We start from the raw sequence: 24,994 nt of genomic DNA on the forward strand, positions 1-24,994 counted from the left end.
AATTGATTCTCTAACTGAAAAGCTAACTCATTACCGTTTTTCGACTTATGCACAACCTTATCATCAAACACCCTAGGTCTCTTTTTCACAGCTTCAACATTGATGGATAGATTATTGATTGATAGGATTAAGAGAAAAACAAACATCTTATATAAATTTATATAATGGATTAGTAACACCATAATTTACTTTTTTTATTCCACAAGCAACCTTGAAAAATTGACACGTGTCTTTTTTTAATATTTACTATACCCTTATAAGACATTTGCCAACCGCCTAACCCTATTTGTAGAATCTAAAAACTCCACTAACTGTGTACCAAATAATTTCCCTTATATAATTAGTCATGTATTTTATATTTATATGATTATTCTCTTTTTAATATTAAATATGTACTTATCATTATCATTGGTTGATCTTTGGTTAAATAGAAGTAATTAATAATAAATATTATATAATTTAATTAAACTTAGTATACAAAGTTGGAAAATTATTTCATATACCCTCAATCTGCTTGTGAAGTTTAAAAAACTCCATAAACGATATATCAAATAATTATTTTAAATAGTTTATAACCAACATTATGTAATTCAATAGGTCAAGATGTATGGAAATTATTTATAGTAATTTTTTTCAAATAATTAAAAATAAAATAATAAAATAATATACAAATTAAAACTAAAATATATCACATAAAATTGGAATACTATTATTATTGTGTAAAATTGTTTTAAAATAATACATAATTATATTTATACTCAAAATGTGTGAGTGCTTTTGGAAAGCTATAAGATACTTGTACTTAAGTGTAATTGTTGAACAATTAAAATTTTGTTTAAAAATAAATAAACAAATTTTATTAAATAAACCACAAATAAAATAATAAATATATATGTTTCTTATTTAGATTTAAAATAATAAAGCTTGTTTTCTTTTTAATTAAATCATCAAGTTAGTGATATGCCATAAATTGATCTGTCAAATTAGACCTTGTTTATCTCTTAATGAACTTGCTTTCAAGTGTTTTTAGTGTATTTTTAGTACTTTTACGTAGTTTTAATTTTTACAAGTAGATTTACGAAATCACCTTTTTTTTCCTCATTTTTCGATCTAAAATAACCAATTGTACCATTGAAGAACTTAATGGTTGATTGAATGTTGTAAGAAAGTAGTTAACTATCAAACACAACGAGTTATGCGCAATTTAGCTTGTTGGACATTTTTTAATGATGCAAACTAAAAAATTAATGATTGGGAAATCTTTGGATAACCTCCTCAATAACTTTAGAATTTAGTATAAATACACACAAGTACTCCATAATATGAGAGTCTTTTTTTCATCTTGGTTCTAGACTCTTTCATACCCTTTCTCTACTGGCATATATAGGGGAATCTAGAAATCTTTTTAGTGAGGATTAGAATTGAATTATAAATTTTAAGAGGTCAAAATATAATTTTATTAATTTGTTTATTTTTTATTTCAACATTTTTGAAAGGATAACTCATTTTTATAGAGCTTACAAATATTCAAATATATCTTAACTTTTTATGAAGTATATCTTTGTTAGAACATTTTCAAATATTTATAGTGTTCCAATAACTATAAATGAATGGGTGTAATTAATCAAAGTTATATTATTTGATTTTTTGAAAAAGAATTATAACTATTTAAATAATATTATTTGAATAGTTATAATATTAAATGAATAATTATGTGTTTATTTTAAAGACATTATTATTCAGAAAGACACCTGTTGATGAAAGATGTCTCTATGAAGAGACATGAAAATTCCTATAAATAGGAATGTGATTTCATTTGGAAAACACACCAACAAATTATAATATTCTTTCTTTCCTTCCTTCATTTTCTAATATTATTAGATTATTTTATAAAGTATTACTTTAGAAATCCTTTATAGAAATTGAGTTTCTTGTCATACGTTGCTCAGTGTGTAGTGGGCTATTCTCGTCAATGCAAAACACAAATAGTCATTGGCTTCATTGTATCCTCGAGGTTAATTTGCTTGGAACTTATTTGCACACTGAAAATAGGTGGAGGCGAATATAACCTTAAAGATAGTGACTTGATATACGCCTTGGAGCCTTGTCCTATTTCTTCTTTTTCTATTCGAGTTTCGTTCGTGTGTTTGAGTTTTTCTTTACCGGAGATTTGTACTAGCAGTTTTAAGGTTATATAATTCATGATGACTACCACAACACATGAAAGTGGAACACTAAGGGAGTTGGCTTCCAACTTTGTCAAACTTAATCGATTTGATGGTGGCAATTTTCGACGATGCTAGAAAAAGATGCACTTCTTATTATCAACTTTGAAGATTGCTTATGTTTTGGATACTCTAAGACCTGAAGAGAATGATAACGAATCTGTTGCTGCAACCCAAGAAAGAAAAAATGGGACAATGCTAATTACATGTGCATGAGCCACATATTGAATGGTTTATCTGATGGTTTGTTCGACACCTACCAAAATAAGGTCACCGCTAAAGAATTATGGGACAAATTGGAGACAATATACATGACTAAAGATGTTACAAGTAAGAAATTTATTGTCAATCATTTCAATAATTATCAAATGGTTGATGGTCGTTCTGTTATGGAACAATTCTGTGATATTGAAAAGATGTTGAATCAATTCAAGCAATATGATATGAAAGTGGATGAAATGATTGTTGTATTCTCCATAATAGACAAACTTCTTCCATCTTGGAAAGACTTTAAAAGAAGTCTAAAACATAAGAAAGATGAAATATCTCTTGAGGCTTTGGTAAATCATCTTCGTATTGAAGAAGAATATCGAAAACAAGATCAGAACCTAAATTTTGAAAATGCCAAAGTGCATGTTACGGAGGAAGTACAAACTACTAAACCATTCAAGAGAAAGTTCAAACAGACTGATAGAACACCTAAGTTAAAAAAAAGGGCTCATGCTATCATTGTAGAAAGCCGGGAATGTCAATTTTTAAAGAATAAATCATCTTCTAAGGCTGATAATAACGAAAAGTTCGTTGCAATGATATCTGAAATTAATATGGCACAAGATGATAATACATGGTGGATTGATACCGGAGCAACCAAACATGTGTGCAAAGATAAAGGCATGTTCACAAAGTTCACACAATGTGAAAATGACAATGTCTTGTACATGAGAAATTCTTCCACCGTAGCAATCAAAGGCAAAGGGTCTGTTGAACTACAATTCACTTCTGGAAAGGTTTTAACCTTAAATAATGTATATTATGTACCAGAAGTTAGGAAGAATTTAGTGTCTAGGAGTTTGTTGAATAAGTTTGGTTTCAAACTTATTTTTGAGGCATATAAGTTTATTTTATCTAAGGGAAGAATTTTTGTGGGGAAATGGTATATGTATGAGAGTATGTTCAAACTCAATATTATTAATAAGAATAAAAATACTATTTATGCTTATATGGTTGAATCTTTTTGTTTGTGGCATTATAGATTAGGTCATTTGAATTATAGAAAATTGAATGACATGTATGAGTTAGATTTAATTCCTGTTTTTAATAATAATATTGAAAAATGTAATACATGTATGTTGACTAAAATTACAAGAAACCCTTTGCCTAAGGTTAAAAGGAAAACAAAATTGCTTGATTTGATACATAGTGATTTATGTGACATGCATAATACTCTTACATTAGGTGAAAAGAAATATTTTGTTACTTCTATTAATGATTGTTCTAGATATTGTTATGTATATTTATTGCATTCAAAAGATGAAACGCTTGATAAATTTAAAGTTTATAAATATGAAGTTGACCTTCAGTGTGAATCATTTATCAAGTGCTTAAGATTGGATAGAGGTGGAGAATATTATAATCCAAGTTATTTTGAATCCACTGAAATTGTCCATTAAGTTTCAACCCCTTACACACCATAACAAAATGGTGTAGCTAAAAAGAAAAATAGAGTATTGATGAAATGGTAAATTTAATGTTATCATATTCAGGTCTTGGACAAGGTTTTTGGGGAGAAACTGTTCTAACAACTTGTCATATATTGAATAGAGTTCCTAATAAGGAAACTAAAATAACCCCCTATGAACAATGGAAGAAAAGGCTACCAAACCTTAATTATTTGAAGGTTTGGGGTTGTAGAGATATTGTCAAAATTTTAACACCTAAACGTAAAAAGTTAGGTGAAAGAGGAATTGAATGCATATTTATAGGTTATGCACATAATAGCAAGGCATATAGGTTCATGGTAATTGAACCAAATGATTCAATTTCAATTAATACTGTTATTGAAGCAAGAAATGCTATTTTTGATGAAAATAGATTTAATTTTATATCAAGACAATTACAACCACAACAATTGATTCATTCTTCAAATGAGAATGAGATTCCATTGGAACAAATTGATAATAATGATGAATCTTGTCAAGAATTAAGAAGAAGTAAGATGATTAAAAATGTCAAAGATTTTGGACCAGATTTCATTATGTTTCTTGTAGAAGGAAAATGTGAAAGTATATGCAATAAGATACCTTATTGTTATAATACGAAATCTTATCCTATTGCATTTGAAGAGGCAATGAAATCTCAAGACTCTGCTTTTTGGAAAGAAGCAATAAATGATGAGATGGACTCAATAATTGGAAATCAAACTTAGATCTTAGTTGATCTTTCACCAGGTTCCAAACCAATAGGTTGTAAATGGATCTTCAAAAAGAAAATGAAGGTCCATGACACCATTAATAAATTTAAAGCAAGGTTGGTAGCCAAAGGCTTTACACAAAAATAATGTATTGATTACTTTGATACCTATTCTCCAGTAGCAAGAATTGCTACAATTAGACTCTTAATATCACTTACCTCTATATATAATTTGGTTGTTCACCAAATGGATGTTAAAACTGCATTTTTAAATGGTGAATTAGAAGAGGAATTGTACATGGAGCAACCAGAAGGATTTGTTGTTCCAGGACAAGAGCATAAGGTATGTAAGCTTGTTAAATCTTTATATGAACTTAAACAAGAACCAAAACAGTGGCACCTAAAGTTTGACAAGATTGTTTTAGCTAATGGCTATAAAATAAATGAATCCGATAAGTGCATATATAGCAAATTTGCAAAATGGAAAATGTGTCATAATTTGCTTATATGTAGATGACATGCTCATTTTTGGCACGAATTTGGAACAAATAGAAAACACAAAGAAATTCTTGTCAAACAACTTTGCTATGAAGGATATGGGTGTAGCAGATGTTATTATTGGGATTAAAATAACTCGAGATGGAAGCACTATAGCTTTATCACAATCACGTTACATTGAAAATGTGCTTAAAAAGTTTGATCTTTTCAACTGTATACCAACATCTACACCCATGGATCCTCAAATAAAATTAGTATCTAATGCTGGTAGGAAAATTGATCAATTGAAATATACAAGTCTAATTGGTTGTCTTATGTACATAATGACTTGTACAAGACCAGATATTGCATATGCTATTGGAAAATTGAGTAGGTACACAAGTAATCCAAGTAGTTTGCATTGGCAAGCTTTGAATAGAGTACTTAGGTACTTAAAGAAAACTATTAACTATGGATTATGTTATAATAGATATCTTCTAGTTTTAGAAGGGTATTCGGATGCTAGTTGGATTAGAAGTTTGGAAGATCATGCATCTACTAGTGGATGGATCTTCAATCTTGATGGAGGAGCCATTTCTTGGGGTTCCAAGAAACAAACATGTATTATTGATTCCACCATGGCAGCGGAATTTATTGCATTAGCCGCTGCATCTAAAGAAGCAAAATGGTTAAGAAATTTGCTTTATGATGTACCTTTATGGCCTAAGCCAATTTTACCTATTTCTATCCGTTGTGATAGTGAGGCTACTCTAGCAAAGGCATATAGCCAAGTATATAATGGAAAGTCTAGACACATTGGATTAAGACATAGTTATGTCTGACAATTAATCTTTGATGGAGTGATCACTATTATGTGAGGTCAAGTGAAAATTTGGCAGATCCTTTGACAAAAAGTCTTGCTAGAGATGCAGTAAAAAAGGACCTCAAAAGGGATGAGACTCAAGCCCATTAATTAGAGTCACCTATGATGGAAACTAGACTCAACGCTTGATATAACGTCAAGTCTTGAGTTCAATAAGACAAAGTACATCATTAGTATGTGACTGTTAGCACTATAAATAAATCCATCCTAAGATTAAATTGCTAGGTACCCGTAATAATAAGGGAATGATAAATAATGTACTCTTAATGGACCCATAACATAAATATGTTAGAGTGTTATAATTACGGGAACACTCTTGATGGGATCTATCTATGTGAGTAGAAGTGTGGCCGCTTCTAGGAGCTCAAGGGTTTAGCTCTGATGCCACTCATGAAAAGAGGACATAGACATATGGCCATAATAGTGCCCCTAGATACTATGCATTGACCGGTGTTGAAATAATTATGTGAGATGTGTTCGGTCAATCAAATGGAATAGTTGGTTCAAAGCTTAGTCTACCATGCAATTTCGATTAACTTTAACATGCTTTCGATAAGTGAAGGTTCAATCTTAAGATACCTTCATTTATGCAAATTGATTTCCAATAATATCAAAATCCAAAATATTTTGAAAATGGGGGGAGATTGTTGGAACATTGTCAAATATTTATAGTGTTCCAATAACTATAAATGAATGGGTGTAATTAATCAAAAGTTATATTATTTGATTTTTTGAAAAAGAATTATAACTATTTAAATAATATTATTTGAATACTTATAATATTAAATGAATAATTATGTGTTTATTTTTAAGATATTATTATTCAGAAAGACACCTATTGATGAAAGATGTCTCTATGAAGAGATATAAAAATTCCTATAAATAGGAACGTGATTTCATTTGGAAAACACACCAAAAAATTCTAATATTCTTTCTTTCATTCTTTCATTTTCTAATATTATTAGATTATTTTATAAAGTATTACTGCAGAAATCCTTTATAGAAATTGAGTTTTTTATCATATATTGCTCAGTGTGTAGTGGGCTATTCTCGTCAGTGCAAAACGCAAATAGTCATTGGTTTCATTGTATCCTCGAGGTTAATTTGCTTGGAATTTATTTGCACACCGAAAATAGGTGGGGGCAAATATAACCTTAAAGAGAGTGACTTGATACATGCCTTGGAGCCTTGTCCTATTTTTTCTTTTTCTGTTCGAGTTTCGTTCGTGTGTTCGAGATTTTCTTCACTGGAAATTTGTACTAACAATCTTTTGGTCTGATCCATAAACATTTACCTAATATATGTAAATCAATGTTTTTGGAACTGGATCGGTGGTTAAATTGGTTAAACTATTAATTCTCAAATTGATAAGTTAAAATAGAATGAATTATTAAAAAATACATAAAAAAATTTAAATATTATAAAATCCTGTTCAAAATATTCGTACTGATTTACGAATCAATTTATTTTTTCATTATTCGATGTATAGGTTGATTTTTGATCTAATTCAGAAATAATTATAAACAACCTACATATTAATATTTATATTATTAAACTATATTTAATAATATTACTAATTGTAATATAATTGAATTAATTTTTAATCCCGAATATAAAGATGAAACATATAAAAAAAATAAGAATCACATTTCACCATTTTCATCCTTCTCTGTTTCTCAGTCTCCAGCCAAAAGGAGTATGTCAAAAAGAGGCAGGTATGATCTGGACTCCATCCCCCAAGATCCACCATACCTGCAACCAGGTGCCCTGGTTGAGATTCAACCCCCCGAATTTGGTTACGAGAGTCCGTGGCACATCGCCACTATCGTCCAGCGCGCTACTCCAATATCCTCCAACAGGTTCGTGGTCCGATTCACCCATCTTTTCCAGGACCAAAAAACCGGGAATAGACCCTTAAGGATGATCAGCCTCGGCGATATACGCCCTCATCCCCCTCCACAACGTCCAAGAAAGTTCGAGAATGGTGACCACGCGGACGCTTATCACAACAACAGCTGGTGGGACGGGGAGATTGTTCAAGAGTTGATGAATGGCAACTATCTTTTTAGGTTTGCAAGTGATTATCAGTGGCCAAAGTACGTAGAGTTTGAAGTGAATCAATTGAGGCTTCATAGAACCTGGCTTCATGGGCATTGGATACCGCCATTGGAGGCATCTGAGATAGCTGTGGAGGTATATAAACTCTATTTGCCTATTTCTTGTCTTTTATTCTTTTCATCTATCTTTTGTGTATGAGCTTTCTTGGATCTTGAGTATATGCAGTTCTTGTTTCTTTGGGGGTTTTTTCCTCTAATATATGCTTGGTTCTTGGCATATAGGAAGTACAAAGGGAAGAAGAGCCAACAAAGAAAACGATGGAGATGGAAGAGTATAATGAGAGAGCACTTGTTGAGGTGGCCAATGATGAAGATGGTCCTAACCGTGCTTGGTATGCTGCAATTATTGTTACACCAGTGGGGAATAAAAGGTACCTCATTCAGTATACGACCATGAGAACCGACGATAACAGTGGTTTCTTTGGGAAAGTTATGGATACCTTGCACATTAGGCCTCGTCCACCTGATATTGAGGTGCCTGATCAATTTGTAATGCTTGATCAAGTTGATGCTTTCTACAAAGGTGGGTGGTGGAAAGGTGTGATAATTAAGGTCCTTTCTGATGATTCTAAATATCATGTCTATTTGGCTACACATGAAGAAATGGAATTTAAACACTCGGAATTAAGGCTACACCAAGATTGGATTGATGGAAAATGGACTAAACCTTCCCCAGGTGTGCATCTCTAAACCCTTTCGTATATATATATATCAGTAGATATGTGTTCTTCAATGAAGTTCATGTATAAGTTTCTTAACTGGTTTCTGGTTCATCATTTTTTGCTGCAGTGATATGAAGCATGTGCATGATCATAAACATAGTCAAGCTTGGAGCGTTTCTTACTATGGCATCTTTTCTCTCTCTCTCTCTTTTTTTTAGATACAATCTTTCTCTATTTTAACTTTGAAAGAATTCAGTAACTCTTGTTTTTCTGGTTTTTCGGTACTTCATATTATATCATTGTTGCCTGCTTAAAATTGATTTTGATGTCCTTGTATTGTTGTTGAATTACGGTTAAAAGCATTTTAGCTTTCATAGTTTAGTTCCGACTATAGTTGCTGTTATTTTATTTCCATCAAATTAATAATTTTGAATGTTTTACCCTAATTAACCTTATTTGGATGGTAAACGTAACACCCCATACTCAACTCGAACATTAGGTCAAAGCATCGAGATGTTACATTCTTTACTACACTATTTATTTATCAAATATATTTTTATAAATTTTTATAACTTTTTAATTTAGTCCCTTTTTGTCATAAAAGTTCATTATTCACTAATTAATCATATTAAATTAGTTTTCTTTCTTGTTACACATTAACCACATAATTTATCTCAATATCTTGTTTCGAATATCAAATTTCTATGTATTTCATTTCTATTATTTCATCTACATATTTTCTCAAGTTTAACAATTTAGTCATTGTCATCATAAAAATTTCATATTTTTCCACAATTTCACTTTTACAATACTTTATGCATATTTCATTATCTCATAACACATTCATTAAGCTTTAATCATAATTACCATATTCACATATTAAATTGTTTCACACTTAAAATTTTGCATAATTTTCAATTTAGTCCCTATTACTATGTAATTTATTTTTCACCATATAAGCACTTTAATCAAATAATTCATTATAATATCTTATTTCACATGACAAATTTTCATGCATATCACTTCTCTTATTTTAATTATAAATTTCACAAATTTTACAATTTACCTAATATCATGAAGATTCATTATTTACTATAATTTCACCTTAACATCACTTTGTAATCAATTCACTACTTCTTTTAAATAAATCTCAAATGTATGTTTATTTCATTGAAAAAAACTTTTATTAAATATTTTTTAGGAAAATATTTTACGCAGATTCATTCAAACACCAGAAAATATTAGCTTTTCCAGAAAAGTAAATCAGTTTCTAGAAATCATTTTCCAGAATCCATTTTCAATGAAACAAACGGAGCCTTATATTAATTATAAAAATTCTGATTGTATTAGTTGTTAGGATTTGGTATCCTAAGTGTAGTATATTTATCATTCCACACTAGTAATTTTTTGAATCAAATGGTTTAAAAAAAAATTCATTACTCATTAAGATCATTTGTATTTGCCCTTAACTATTTTTGCATGCAAAACAAAACATAAGCAAATATTAACTTTTTGATTATCTAATGTTTAATTAATATTAAGTTGCATTATATGATTGGATCATAATGCGATAAGACAACTTATATTAGTATATAATCTAAACAGTCCATAGTTTAATCGAAATTGAGCAAATTGATTGAAAAACTATTATGATGTCTATGAAGTCCAATTGGAGAGATACATTGTCTTAGGTATCGAAGAAAATAACTCTTATAAGATCGAGACATAGATGTGATTGTCTACACTAACAGTACATTGTCTTGGTGAAAACGCTGCCAATGAAGATTTATCTGTGGAAAGGTTGATCCCCAAAAAGGTTCGATTCAGAGATAAAGATGAGACTACGGATAGCAATAAGTTGATCGATCCATCCACTGAACAACCAATCTCATGGAGAGATAAGCTTGTAGGGCATCTTTCTAAGACTGATTTTAATGGCTTATAGGGGTGAGCAAAATCCGATTTGATTCAAAAACCTTGATAAAAATTCAAATTTTGAATTAAATAATTTGAGTCATTTGAGTTAATTAAGTTATTCGGATAAACTCGAATAAAAAATTAAGTTTTTCAGCTTAACTCGAATATGAATTACACAATTCGAGTTATTCGAAGATCTGAATAAGAAAAGGCAAATTACGTCATTTTGATAAATGTTTACTTATTAAGTTAAAAGGCAAAACCATTATATTGTTTATGTAGTTAAATAATTTTGTACTTCGTCTACTAGTTAAATAATTAGTCCATATAAACGCAACATTGAGTATAAATAATAGGATTCGCTAACTCGACTCGAAATTTTTTGACTCGATTCGTTTCGATTAAAAAAATTTCGAATTGGGTTTGGTTGCTAAAATAGGATTAGTCAACTCGACTAACTCAAATTTTTTTTACTCGATTCGACTCGACTCGATCGAATACTCACCCCTAATGGCTTATAATGGTGATTTCAATGCTATTTTGTCACCGTTGAACAACATGCAATTCGTTTTGAGTTATTTCTAGCTAGCAGAGTGATTGATTGGACATATATAATTAAAGTTTAAATATTTTACAATTAAGTGTCGGCTCTTCACCTATTAAATACAACATTATTTAATCATTGAGTCATTCCACTATAATACCATGACTGAACTCTCCCTTATTATATATCATTTTTGTCCAATGATCTTGTTATAGCTGTGTTACTCTCATATATACTTAATCTCTTTGGGATAAATTTCATTCTTCCGATATGATCATATTTTATCTAATTGTATCTATTACATCTTTCGATATAAAAAAGATAATTACTATGTGTTAGTAATTGTCGTAATATCTCAGTGCTTTGACTTGATATTCAGGTCGGGTATGAGGTGTTAATGTTTACCATCCTATTTTGTAAATAAGGTTAAGGGTAAACATTGAAAATTATTAATTTGATGGAAATAAAATAATAGCAACTATAGTCAGAACTAAACTAGCTAAAATGCTTTTAACCATAATTCAAGAACAACATAAGGACATCAAAATCAATTTTAAGCTGGCAACAATGATGTAATATGAAGTACCGAAGAACCAGAAAAACAAGAGGTACTGAATTCTTTCAAAGTTAAAATAGAGAAAGATTGTATCTTAAAAAAAAAAAGAGAGAGAGAGAGAGAGAGAGAGAAAAGATGCCATAGTAAGAAACGCTCCAAGCTTGACTATGTTTATGATCATGCACATGCTTCATATCACTGCAGCAAAAAATGATGAACCAGAAACCAGTTAAGAAACTTATACATGAACTTCATTGAAGAACACATATCTACTGATATATATATATATACGAAAGGGTTTAGAGATGCACACCTGGGGAAGGTTTAGTCCATTTTCCATCAATCCAATCTTGGTGTAGCCTTAATTCCGAGTGTTTAAATTCCATTTCTTCATGTGTAGCCAAATAGACATGATATTTAGAATCATCAGAAAGGACCTTAATTATCACACCTTTCCACCACCCACCTTTGTAGAAAGCATCAACTTGATCAAGCATTACAAATTGGTCAGGCACCTCAATATCAGGTGGACGAGGCCTAATGTGCAAGGTATCCATAACTTTCCCAAAGAAACCACTGTTATCGTCGGTTCTCATGGTCGTATACTGAATAAGGTACCTTTTATTCCCCACTGGTGTAACAATAATTGCAGCATACCAAGCACGGTTAGGACCATCTTCATCATTGGCCACCTCAACAAGTGCTCTCTCATTATACTCTTCCATCTCCATCGTTTTCTTTGTTGGCTCTTCTTCCCTTTGTACTTCCTATATGCCAAGAACCAAGCATATATTAGAGGAAAAACCCCAAAGAAACAAGAACTGCATATACTCAAGATCCAAGAAAGCTCAAACACAAAAGATAGATGAAAAGAATCAAAGACAAGAAATAGGCAAATAGAGTTTATATACCTCCACAGCTATCTCAGATGCCTCCAATGGCGGTATCCAATTGCCATTAAACCAGGTTCTATGAAGCCTCAATTTATTCACTCCAAACTCTACGAACTTAGGCCACTGATTATCACTGTTAAACCTAAAAAGATAGTTGCCATTCTTCAACTCTTGAACAATAACCCCGTCCCACCAGCCGTTGTTGTGATAAGCGTCCGCGTGGTCACCATTCTTGAACTTTCTTGGACGTTGTGGAGGGGGGTGAGGGCGTATATCGCCGAGGTTGAACATCCTTAAGGGTCTATTCCCGGTTTTTTCGTCTTGGAAAAGATGGGTGAATCGGACCACGAACCTGTTGGAGTGTATTGGAGTAGCGCGCTGGACGATAGTGGCGATGTGCCAAGGACCCTCGTAACCAAATTCGGGGGGTTGAATCTCAACCAGGGCACCTGGTTGCAGGTATGGTGGGTCTTGGGGGATGGAGTCCAGATCATACTTGCTTCTTTTTGACATACTCCTTTTGGCTAGAGACAGAGAAGCAGAGGAGGATGAAACTGGTGAAATGTGATTCTGATTCTGAGTCTTAGTTTTTTATAATTTTCATCTAGATTAAAAATCAATTCAATTATATTATAATTAATAATATTTTTAAATATAGTTTAATAATATAAATATAAATATGTAGGTTGTTTATAATAAGGAAAAAATAAATTGATTCGTAAATTGGTACGAATTGATTCAACATGATTTTGTAAGTAATATTTAAAGTTTTTTTTATCTATTTTTTAATAATTCATTCTATTTGAACTGGTCAAATCGAGAATTGATAGTCTAAGCAATTTAACCACCGATCCAGTTTCAAAAACATTAATTTACATATATTAAGTAATTGTTTATGGATCGGACCAAAAGATATACTTCGTAAAAAAGGTAAGACATATTTGAATATTTTTAAGCTCTTTCAAGATAAAAATGAGTTATTCTTTCAAAAGTGTTGAAATAAAAAATTAATAAAATTATATTTTGACCTCTTAAAATTTATAATTCAATTCCAATCTTCACTAAAAGATTTCTAAATTCTCGTTTATATGCTAGTAGAGAAAGGGTATGAAAGAGTCTAGAACCAAGATGAAAGAGAGACTCTCGTATTATGGAGTACTTGTGTTTGATAGTTAACTGCTTTCCTACGACACTTAATCAACCATTAGGTTTTTCAATGGCACAATTGATTATTTTGAATCGAAAAATGAGGAAAAAGAAGCAATTTCATAAATCTACTTGTAAAAATTAAAATTATATAAAACTACTAAAAATACTTAAAAACAAATTCGTTAAGAGATAAACGAGGTATAATTTGACACATCAATTTATGGCAGATCACTAACTTGATGATTTGATTAAAAAGAAAACAAGCTTTATTATTAAAAAGAAAACAGCTTGAGATATCCTACGGACTACACATGAAGGAAACAATTCTGTCAAGTAGTCTAAAATGCAGATGCTGACCATTAGATTCAAGACCTTGACAATGCAAGATTTGGAAACCTTAGGTGAATCCTATGCAAAACTCTACGATTTGGAAACATACTAAAGAAGAATAAAATAGTAGTAAAGTTAACAATAAAACAAGAGTTATACAATATTCAAACAACAACAACAAAATAGTAACAATATAATATCAAAATGACAAGAAAACAACAACAAAAAGTTTAGGCTAATCTGGCCAGGCTGGGTTTGGCCCAGACCAAAAAATCCTACCCGAGGCCCTGCCTATTTAGGAAATAGACCTTATTTTTTTTGTCCAAACCCATTTTTTGAGCTTAAATTTTTACCCAAACTCTCTCACTTTTCGAGTAGGCTTTTGGGCCCGGGCAAGTAGCCCGACTCATGATCAGTTCTAAGCATAACTTTCTACGTCCTCTTAACTCACTTTTGTCTTTCAAAAGCTCGAAATATCCGAATATGTCTTAGTATTTTATGAAGTATATCTCCCGGTCCAATCTATAAACAATTACCTAATATACATAAACCAATGTTTTTGAAACCGTACTAGTGGTCGAACTGGTTAGACCATTGATTTTCAATCGGACTAGTCGATCTGGTTAAAATCAAATAAATTATTAAAAAATCATATTTTTTAAAAAATATTTTAAACACTATAAAATCCAGTTTAACTAATTTTTTAGCTTGGTTTGTACTAATTCTTAGATCAATCGAATTTTACCTTATTTTAGAACGATATACTGATCGATTGTCAATATGATGTTTCAGTCCGGTTTGACAATTTTGATGTAAACAACCTACATAATAATAAAAATATTATAATTTCAATTCCTCTTATAAGCATTTTAATATGTATTTTCTCAATTCATGCTGTTTAAAGCTTTTTTTTATTTTTAATTAATATTTATAATTAATATATATATTATTTTCAAGTTTGTTTAATTAATAATTCTTTTATTTATAAAATCAAATAATAAATATGTAATTATTTTTTAAAAATATCAACTAATTCTTTAGCTATATATTTCTTTATATATAATATTTATATGACAAATATTTATTTTCTCCACCTATATTGTGGGGTATGGTGATTTCTAATATTAGAAATTCAAATAATTATTTCAAATATGTAAAATATTTCAAATATTATTGTTTTTCATCTACATTGTGGGTATGATATTTTAAATATTTTTATATGTGAAATATTTCAAATACACATACAAAAATATATAATATGTCAATTTACATGGATTAAAAATAAATATTATACATATAAATATTATATTTACTGAAAATAATTATGTTTGCAATAATTATTTGATTTTATAAATAAAATATTTATTAATTAAAAAATAAATTAAAAATAAAAATTTTAAAAAATTATAACATTAACTAAAAAAAGCTTAAAACAATATAAAATAAAAATATATATATTAAAATGGGTATAAAAAGAATCAAATTTAAGCCTCAATGATAATATCACAATTCACTGACACGCCATGTAAGACACGTTTTTCTTTCTCTCCCCTAAAATAACATAAATCAGTAAATATCGGAAGTTTTAACCTAATTTCTCGAATTATTTTTTCCGACATTTTCATCTTTCTCTGTTCCCAATCTCCAGCCAAAAGGAGGAGCATGTCACAAAAAGGGAAATGCGGCATCGGCGTCAACACCGAAGGCCCACCACACCTGCAACCAGGTTCCACAGTTGAGATTAAACCCCCCGAATTTGGTTACCAGGGTGCATGGTACACCGCCACTATCATCCAGCGCAATACTCCAATACCCTCCAGGAGGTTCATGGTCCAATTCACCCATCTTTTCCAAGACCAAAAAACCGGGGAAAGACCCTTAAGGATGTTCAGCGTCAGCCATATACGCCCTCAGCTCCCTCCACTACGTCCAAGAAAGTTCAAGCAAGGTGAAGACGCGGGCGCTTATCACAAGTACGGCTGGTGGGAAGGGGTGATTCTTCAAGAGTGGAATAATGGCAACTATCTTTTTATGTTTCACAGTGATAATCACTCGCCAAAGTACGTAGTGTTTGGAGTGAATCAATTGAGGCTTCATAGAACCTGGTTTAATGGGTATTGGGTACCGCCAGTGCAGGAATCTGAGCTAGCTGTGGAGGTATAAACTCAATTTGGGTATTTCTTGTCTCTTGATTCTTTCCGTCCTGAATCTTGAGTATATGCAATATTCTTGTTTCTTTGGGGTCTCTCCTTTAATATTTATGATTGGTTCTTGGCATATAGGAAGTACAAAGGGAAGAAGAGTATAATGAGGGAGACCTTGTTGAGGTGCGCAATGATGAAGATGGTTCTAACCGTTCTTGGTTTGCCGCAATTATTGTTAAACCAGTGGGGAATAAAAGGTACCTCATTCAGTATGTGACCTTGGAAACCGAAGATAACACTGATTTCTTAGAGAAAGAAGTGGATACCTCGCACATTAGGCCTCGTCCACCGGATATTGTGGTGCCTGATCAGTTTGTAATGCTTGATCAAGTTGATGCTTTCTACAAAGGTGGATGGTGGAAAGGTGTGATTATTAAGGTCCTTTCTGGTGATTCTAAATATCATGTCTATTTGGCTACCCGTGAAGAAATGGAATTTAAACACGATGAATTAAGGCTACACCAAGACTGGATTGATGGAAAATGGACTAAACCTTCCCCAGGTGTGTGCATCTCTAAACCCTTCTGTATATCAGTAGATAAGTGTTCTTCAGTGATATTCATGTACAAGTTTTTAACTGATGTCCGATTCATACTTTTTGCTGCAGTGATATGAAGCATGTGCATGATCATAAACGTAGTCAAGCTTGGACCGTTGCTTAATATGGCATCTTTTCTCCTTTCTTTCCTTTTTTGACACTATCTGTCTCTATTTTAACTGTGAAAAAATTCAGTAACTGTTGTTTTTCTAACAATACAATCGGATATCAATTACCTAAAGCTTTTAGAGTGAAATAATCTAAACTTTTTTCACAAAATAAAAACAAATATCAAATATCCAAATTGCTTAATCTTTTCATATGTTGTCAATTTTTTCTTTAAAAAAAATAAATTTGAAAGTAAGAGATTATATCTTATTAAACTTATATTAACAAGATGAAAAAGATTGGTGAGGTAGATAAATTCTTAAATCCAATCTAAGAGTTAAAAATATTTTGGTTCTCATGATTCTCATTTTAAGAGTTCTCACTATAGTTGATGTTGAGTCCAAATTGATATTTTAAGATAGATTCAAGCAATGCTCGTACCAATTTCAACTCCTTCATGCACATGTAATGAAAAGTGCATACAAAATAAATAATACTAAAGGTGTTTACGCAACTTGGTTTCCTAACATCTACGGGGGTTTGCCTAGAGAGAATATTTACCATCTTAGCGTATAACAAGTGATTCTAAGCTTTAACACTCACTAGTTTAGACTTCTCATTTTTTTTTATCTAAGATCTAAACTTTTTCCCTCTTAAGTTTTTCTTTGAAAATTTAAGACTCTAACTAAGTCAAAAGAATGCACTCACACAAATATTCTTCACTGAACAAAATAAAGTGCTCTCAATCTATAGAAAACCTATACAAATTCTCACAATATATAAGTTAGTATGACTTGTTAACATACTCAACCTGTTACAATAAATTATCCCTCTAAATAAGCACGATAAACAACACAAATAATATCGTTTAATAGCATGAGATAGGACTTAAATCAACTGGATATCCTTCCTTCAACAACATGGGTTGATCCAATCCATAAGGGATGATGATTGATTGGATCTAATCTAAAAAAATGTCTACAATCTCTTGCTAAGTGGAGTTTGGATATAAGAGACGGGCTGGCAAGGATCTCAATCAGGTACGAAAAATACAATCTAAATATATTTGTTGTTAAAATTTGCCAACACAATCATGACAGTTTTTCTGAGTCATCGATGCTATCGCAGATGACACTGGTCCAAGCATTGATCTCAAAACTCCTTGACCTTGTTTGCTATCCCATCACATTAATATTTTTCAATGTTTACGCTTGACCTTGTTTGCAAGTACAATTTTATTCTTAAATATTTATATTATTTATTTTTATATTATTTGTATTCGTATCACAAGTTAATGAGATTAATTGAAGAATTACTAAAAATCCCATATAAAACAATAAAAAATTATTGAAATAATATAAATAAAAAACTCATAATACATCATGTTCTAAAATTAGCTCAACAATTATTAGTAAGTTTTATTTGGGAATAATATATGACAAGTAATAAATCACACAGATGATGGATCTAATGAGGAATTTCTAAAGACTTACAAGATCATGTTGGGTAAATGGGAACAAGTCAGTGATGTAAATGTCAACTTGTTGCATGAAAACATTCGTTTGAAGGAGGAAAATTCTAAATTGATAAAACAAGTTGAGGCTAAAGAATCCCTGATAGCTGAAGAACACCAATTTTCGGTCCGGAAAACATTGATGTAAACAACCTAAATATTAATACTTATACTATTAATAAACTATATACATTATAATTGAATTGATTCTCAAACCAATTCATGCGCCGTTATTTGTTAATCCAACAGTTCGTTCAATGAATATATAAAAAGCATTCATGGGCAGTTTACATCTTTCTCTGTTCACATCTCCAGCCAAAAGGAGGACAATGTCACAAAAAGGGAAGTACACCATCGGCCTCGGCATCGAAGACCCACCACACCTGCAACCAGGTTCTAGAGTTGAGATTAAACCACGTGGATTTGGTTACCGGGGTGCATGGTTCTCCGCCATTATCATCAAGCGCGACACTCCAATATACTCTAACCATTTCGTGGTCAAATTCACCGATCTTTACCTAGATAAAAATACCGGGACAAGACCCTTAAAGAAGATGAGCATCGTCTTTATACGCCCTCAGCCCTCTCCACAACGTCCAAGAAAGTTCAAGATAGGTGACAACGCGGACGCTTATCACATGAACGGCTGGTGGGAAGGGGTGATTGTCGTAGAGTTGCAGGATGACAACTATGTTTTTTTGTTTCACAGTGAGTATCAGTGGCCAAAGTGCTTAGTGTTTGGAGTGAGTCAATTGAGGCTTCATAGAACCTGGTTTGGTGGGTATTGGATGCCACCAGCGCTGGAATCTGAGCTAGATGTGGAGGTATAAACTCTATTCGGGTATTTCTTGTCTCTTGATTCTTTCCATCTTGAATCTTGAGTATACGCAATTCTTGTTTCTTTGGGGTTTCTCCTTTAATATATGCTTGGTTCTTGGCATATAGGAAGTACAAAGGGAAGAAGAGCCAACAAAGATAACGATGGAGATGGAAGAGCTGAGTGAGGGAGCACTTGTTGAGGTGGCCAATGATGAAGATGGTTTTAACCGTGCTTGGTTTGCTGCAATTATTGTTAAACCAGTGGGGAATAATAGGTACATGATTCAGTATGATACCGTGCAAACCGAAGATAACACTGGTTTAGGGAAAGAGATGGATATCGTGCAGATTAGGCCTCGTCCACCTGATATTCCGGTGCCTGACCAGTTCGAAATGCTTGATCAAGTTGAAGCTTTGTACAAAGGTGGGTGGTGGAAGGGTGTGATTATTAACGTCCTTTCTGAAGATTCTAAATATCAGGTCTATTTGGCTACACATGAAGAAATGGAATTTAAACACTCTAATTTAAGGCTACACCAAGACTGGGTTCATGGAAAATGGACTAAACCTTCCCCAGGTGTGCATCTCTAAACCCTTTTGTGTATACATATATATCAGTAGATATGTGTTCTTCAATGAAGTTCATGTATAAGTTTTTTAACTGATTTCTGGTTCATCATTTTTTGCTGCAGTGATATGAAGCATGTGCATGATCATAGCTACTCAATAAGACATCTTTTCTTTTCTTTTCTTTTTTGTTGATATAATCTGTATTGTTGCCTGCTTAAAAGAGGTAACTGTTTTTCAGTCTCAACTCAAATGGTAGCCATTAAATCTATTAGCTTAAATGACATGTCTTTTTTTAGAGTATCATATGAAAACAACAAATTGACATGACATTAGACATAATATAATATATGTTTGTTTATTAATTTTATTGACTATTGTTTAATCATGACTAAAAATGATCAAATTATAGCATATAAACTAAATATATAACTTACGTGTAGTACAATGATATAAACATTTCATACGTTTAGTTATTACTATTTTTGACAAAATATTTTTATTTTATGTAATTAAATGAAAAAGAATTCGGTTTGCACTTTGTTCCAAAATAAAAATCGATAAAGATTCAAAGTGATAAAGGAGAGAACCAATAAATAGTAGTTGTTAACGCTGTTCAGATTCACTAATCTAATGTCTGTGGAGTCTCACTAGGAAAATGATTTTAGTTAATAATCCATCAGGTATAACTATTGACTAAAGCTCAATTTACCCTCTCCAAATGGGATAATTATAGCCCCAAAGTCGAGCCCAAATTATTATAAATCACTTTCCCCAAATATCTCACTTTACATTCGATATCTCCCCATACAAATACATAAACAAGGAATATTTAAATACACTCCAAACGACTAATGAGGAACTCAACCAACATCCTATTTATAGACTAATACAAGAGCTCTTCAACAATCTTGATAGAAAGCTCGAGTATTTATAATTCTTGTTTCTTCTAGACCTTTTCTTGAATGCTCTACTGAAGTTTGTGTGAGTAAAATCAATTGTTCTTGAAGATCTTCAATAGTAGCGTCACCTTCGGTTCTAACCAGGTTAATGTTGGGTATGGGTCCCACTATGTGGGAAACCCATATTTTCTGGCACAAATGTTTTGCCTTCCTTTTTCTTTTGGTTTTGTCAAAAGCCAATTTTTTGGCTTATTAACGGGTGTTGGGCAGAAATTTTTCTGCAGAGAACTAAAAAAAAAAAAAATAGAGAGAAAGAGAATAGAAGAAAAATCAGATTTTCAAGCTTGGTGCAGCAGTGATCAACTCTTCGATCGAAGGTCCATCCGTGGTTCGATTGAGCTGATTTTTGGACAGCAGCTAGGTGATAAGGTGTTCTTGACTTTGTACGGTCGGATTTTTCATCCGAGTCTTGTAGCGTCGGAAATACTCATTTTTCAGCAGCTACGTTTTTGGTGATGTTCTCTCATTTTTCTCTCTTTTGCTAAAGATTACATGTTGTTAGCCTTGTCGGAGTTGAATGCTTGTTGTAGGCTTGATATTGTGATCTTGTAGTTGAACATTTGATGATAGTGGAGCTCTTTATCGGACTCTAAAGTCCCGTGGTTTTTACCCTTAATTTAGAGGGGTTTTCCACGTAAAAATATTGGTGTCTCTATTTATTTTTGTTGTGGTTGCATTAGTTGATTTGTGGTTGATTAAGGTTGCTAGAGAACATATCTTGTGCTATTGTGCTTGCCATAATTTTTACAGGAGTTATAAGGAGAGAAAGAACACCGGTTATGCTTTCGCTTTGTTTCGGTTGTTCGGTTTCTTCCCGACAAACTGGTACCAGAGCTTGGTTATTGTGTCAGATAATTATGGAAATTAATACGAGCAAGATGATTATGTTGAATGGCACAAATTATCAACTTTGGCGGAATAAAATGAAGGACTTGTTGTTTGTGAAGGCTTTGCATCTTCCGGTCTTTACTACTCAAAAACCCGATTCGAAAAGTGATGAAGAATGGGAATTTGAGCATCAACAAGTGTGTGGCTTTATTCGGCAATTTGTTGAAGAAAATGTTTACAATCACATTGATCAGGAGACACATGCTCGAACATTGTGGGAGAAGCTTGAAAGCTTGTATGCTTCGAGGTCGGGCAATAACAAGTTATTTTTGCTGAAGAAAATGATGGCGCTGAAATATAAAGAAGGAATGTCTATAGCTGACCATGTTAGTGAATTTCAGAGTATGATGAATCAGTTGCTTGGTATGGGTGTCAAATTTGATGACGAGATTTTAGGACTTTGGTTGCTTGCTACTCTACCAGACTCTTGGGAGACCTTTCGAGTCTCACTCATTAATTCTGCCCCACAGGGTATTATTACTTTGAATTTGGCTAAGAGTGGTGTGTTGAATGAAGAGGTTAGAAGAAGATCTCAGGGTTCTACATCACAGTCCGAGGTGTTGGTTATCGAGAACAGTGGGAGAAACAGAGACAAAGATGGAAAGGGTAGAGATAAAAGCCGAAGCAAGTCAAGATCGAGATACAAGAATCTTGAGTGTCATCATTGTGGTAAGAAAGGTCATATCAAGAAATATTGCTTCAAGTGGAAGAAAGAGAACAAAGGTGGTGGTGATAAACACGACCGGAATGACGATGAAAAATCCGAGCGTGTTGCTACTGTTACTCGTGAAGATTTGTTAGTTATTTGTGATCAGAATTTGGTCAACCTAGCATGCGACGAGACTAGTTGGGTGATTGATACTGGTGCATCACTTCATGTCACGTCGAGGAAGGAATTCTTCACATCTTATACTCCTGGTGATTTTGGGGTATTGAAGATGGGTAATGATGGTTTGGTTTCGGTTATTGGTATGGGAGATGTTAGCTTGGTAAGTAACAATGGAACAAAGTTAACTCTCAAGGATGTCAGACATGCACCGGATGTCCGTTTGAATTTGATTTCTGCAGGAAAACTTGATGATGAGGGATTCTGTAACACTTTCAGTGAAGGGCAGTGGAAGCTGACTAAAGGCTCCTTAGTTGTGGCTCGAGGAAAGAAGAGCTCAAATTTGTACTTGATGCAAGCTTTGACTTCTCGAGAGACGGTGAATGTGACACTGAATGACAACTCAACTGAGTTGTGGCATAAACGACTCAGTCACATGAGTGAGAAGGGGCTTAGCTGTTTAGCGAAGAAGAATCAACTTTCGGGTTTAAAGAATGCTACACTGAAGAATTGTGCTCATTGTCTAGCAGGAAAGCAGAAAAGAGTTTCATTTAGAAGCCATCCTCCTCATAGGAAATCAGAGTTGCTAGAGTTGGTCCATTCAGATGTTTGTGGTCCGATAAAAGTAAGATCACATGGTGGTGCACTTTACTTTGTGACTTTCATTGATGATTGTTCAAGAAAGCTATGGGTTTACACTTTGAAGTCTAAAAATCAAGTCTTTGAGGTGTTTAAACAGTTTCAAGCATCAGTTGAAAGGGAAACTGAGAAGAAGTTGAAGTGCATTCGTACTGATAATGGTGGCGAGTACACAGGGTCGTTTCATGAGTATTGTCTGCGACAGGGAATCAGACATCAGAGAACACCACCAAAGACTCCACAGTTAAATGGGTTAGCTGAAAGAATGAACCGAACATTGATTGAGAGAGTCAGATGTTTGTTGTCAGATGCAAAGTTACCAAGATCGTTTTGGGCTGAAGCTTTGAATATAGTGACACATGTGATAAATCTGTCTCCTAGTGTTCCTTTGAAAGGTGATGTGCCAGATAGAGTTTGGTTTGGTAAAGACGTGTCATATGATCACCTACGTGTGTTCGGTTGTAAAGCATTTGTTCATGTTCCAAAGGATGAAAGATCCAAGTTGGATGCCAAGGCTCGACAATGCATTTTTATTGGTTATGGTCTAGATGGTGAGTTTGGTTATAGACTCTATGATCCAGTTCAGAAGAAACTCGTGAGAAGCAGAGATGTTGTCTTCATTGAGGATCAGACCATTGATGACATTGATAAGACGGAGAAAGTGGATTCACAAGGTAGTGGTGACTTGATCGATGTGAATCCGGTTCCCCTAGACTCTTCACCAGATCCTATCCAGGATGATGTGCATGGTGATGTTAGTGGTGACCATCAGACTATAGGTGACTTTGATACTCCCATGGATGATGTTGTGAATGATCAACAACAAGCACCTATAGCTCCACCAGCAGTTCCACTTCGAAGGTCTTCCAGAGATCGACGATCTTCTGTCAGGTATTCTCCTGATGAATATGTTCTTTTGACTGACGGGGGAGAACCTGAATGTTATGAAGAGGCTATGGAGAGTGAATGCAAAGATCAGTGGGTTGAAGCGATGAAAGACGAACTTCAATCCTTGCATGAGAACCATACTTTTGAATTGGTGAAACTGCCTAAAGGCAAAAGAGCTTTGAATAATCGGTGGGTTTACAGGTTGAAGCAAGAAGAGAAGTCTTCATCTCCACGATACAAAGCTAGATTGGTCGTCAAGGGTTATACTCAGAAAAAGGGGGTTGATTTTGAAGAAATATTTTCTCCGGTTGTGAAGATGTCCTCTATCAGAACTATACTGAGTTTGGTAGCTTGTTATGACCTAGAGGTTGAACAAATGGATGTGAAAACTGCTTTTCTTCATGGTGACTTGGAAGAAGAGCTTTACATGGAGCAGCCAGAGGGTTTTGTTGCACAAGGGAAAGAGGACTATGTGTGCAGATTGAAGAAGAGCTTGTATGGTTTGAAGCAAGCTCCAAGGCAATGGTACAAGAAGTTTGAGTCTGTTATGGGGGAGCAAGGCTACAAGAAGACTACTTCTGATCATTGTGTGTTTGTTAAGAGATTCTCTGGTGATGATTTTATTATTCTTTTGCTCTATGTTGATGATATGCTTATTGTTGGTCAGAATGCTTCTAGAATTGAGAAGTTGAAACAAGAGTTGAGTAAATCCTTTGCAATGAAGGATTTGGGGCCAGCAAAGCAAATTCTTGGCATAAGACTGACACGTGATAGAAAGGCCAAGAAATTATGGTTATCACAAGAGAGGTACATTGAGAAAGTACTTCAAAGGTTTAGTATGGACAAAGCTAAAGCGGTGAATACTCCCTTTGCTATGCAC

At 33.0% G+C, this 24,994-nt stretch overlaps 4 protein-coding genes across 4 annotated transcripts; 3 read left to right on the plus strand and 1 right to left on the minus strand.

Moving 5' to 3' along the window:
- Nucleotides 1-7,629: 7,629 nt before the first annotated feature.
- On the plus strand, nt 7,630-9,149 carry LOC107929230 (protein AGENET DOMAIN (AGD)-CONTAINING P1). The gene is made up of 3 exons (XM_016860607.2): nt 7,630-8,187; nt 8,334-8,787; nt 8,901-9,149. Exons 1-3 carry the CDS (start codon nt 7,693-7,695, stop codon nt 8,906-8,908), a joined length of 957 nt encoding a protein of 318 aa, XP_016716096.1. The 5' UTR covers nt 7,630-7,692; the 3' UTR covers nt 8,909-9,149.
- Nucleotides 9,150-11,742: 2,593 nt separating this feature from the next.
- On the minus strand, nt 11,743-13,270 carry LOC107929254 (protein AGENET DOMAIN (AGD)-CONTAINING P1). The gene is made up of 3 exons (XM_016860625.2): nt 12,702-13,270; nt 12,104-12,557; nt 11,743-11,988 (listed from the first exon to the last, which is right to left on the minus strand). The coding sequence occupies exons 1-3, from the start codon at nt 13,194-13,196 to the stop codon at nt 11,981-11,983; spliced, it is 957 nt and encodes a 318-aa protein (XP_016716114.1). The 5' UTR covers nt 13,197-13,270; the 3' UTR covers nt 11,743-11,980.
- Nucleotides 13,271-15,664: 2,394 nt separating this feature from the next.
- LOC121215596 (protein AGENET DOMAIN (AGD)-CONTAINING P1) lies at nt 15,665-17,152 on the plus strand. The gene is made up of 3 exons (XM_041090496.1): nt 15,665-16,319; nt 16,445-16,868; nt 16,974-17,152. Exons 1-3 carry the CDS (start codon nt 15,825-15,827, stop codon nt 16,979-16,981), a joined length of 927 nt encoding a protein of 308 aa, XP_040946430.1. The 5' UTR covers nt 15,665-15,824; the 3' UTR covers nt 16,982-17,152.
- A 1,611-nt stretch (nt 17,153-18,763) lies between these two features.
- Nucleotides 18,764-20,214, plus strand: LOC107929231 (protein AGENET DOMAIN (AGD)-CONTAINING P1). Its single transcript, XM_041090495.1, has 3 exons — nt 18,764-19,349; nt 19,471-19,921; nt 20,037-20,214. Exons 1-3 carry the CDS (start codon nt 18,804-18,806, stop codon nt 20,042-20,044), a joined length of 1,005 nt encoding a protein of 334 aa, XP_040946429.1. The 5' UTR covers nt 18,764-18,803; the 3' UTR covers nt 20,045-20,214.
- Nucleotides 20,215-24,994: the final 4,780 nt, after the last annotated feature.

Source organism: Gossypium hirsutum, chromosome D03 (genome assembly GCF_007990345.1).
Source record: "Gossypium hirsutum isolate 1008001.06 chromosome D03, Gossypium_hirsutum_v2.1, whole genome shotgun sequence".
Taxonomy (NCBI): domain Eukaryota; kingdom Viridiplantae; phylum Streptophyta; class Magnoliopsida; order Malvales; family Malvaceae; genus Gossypium; species Gossypium hirsutum.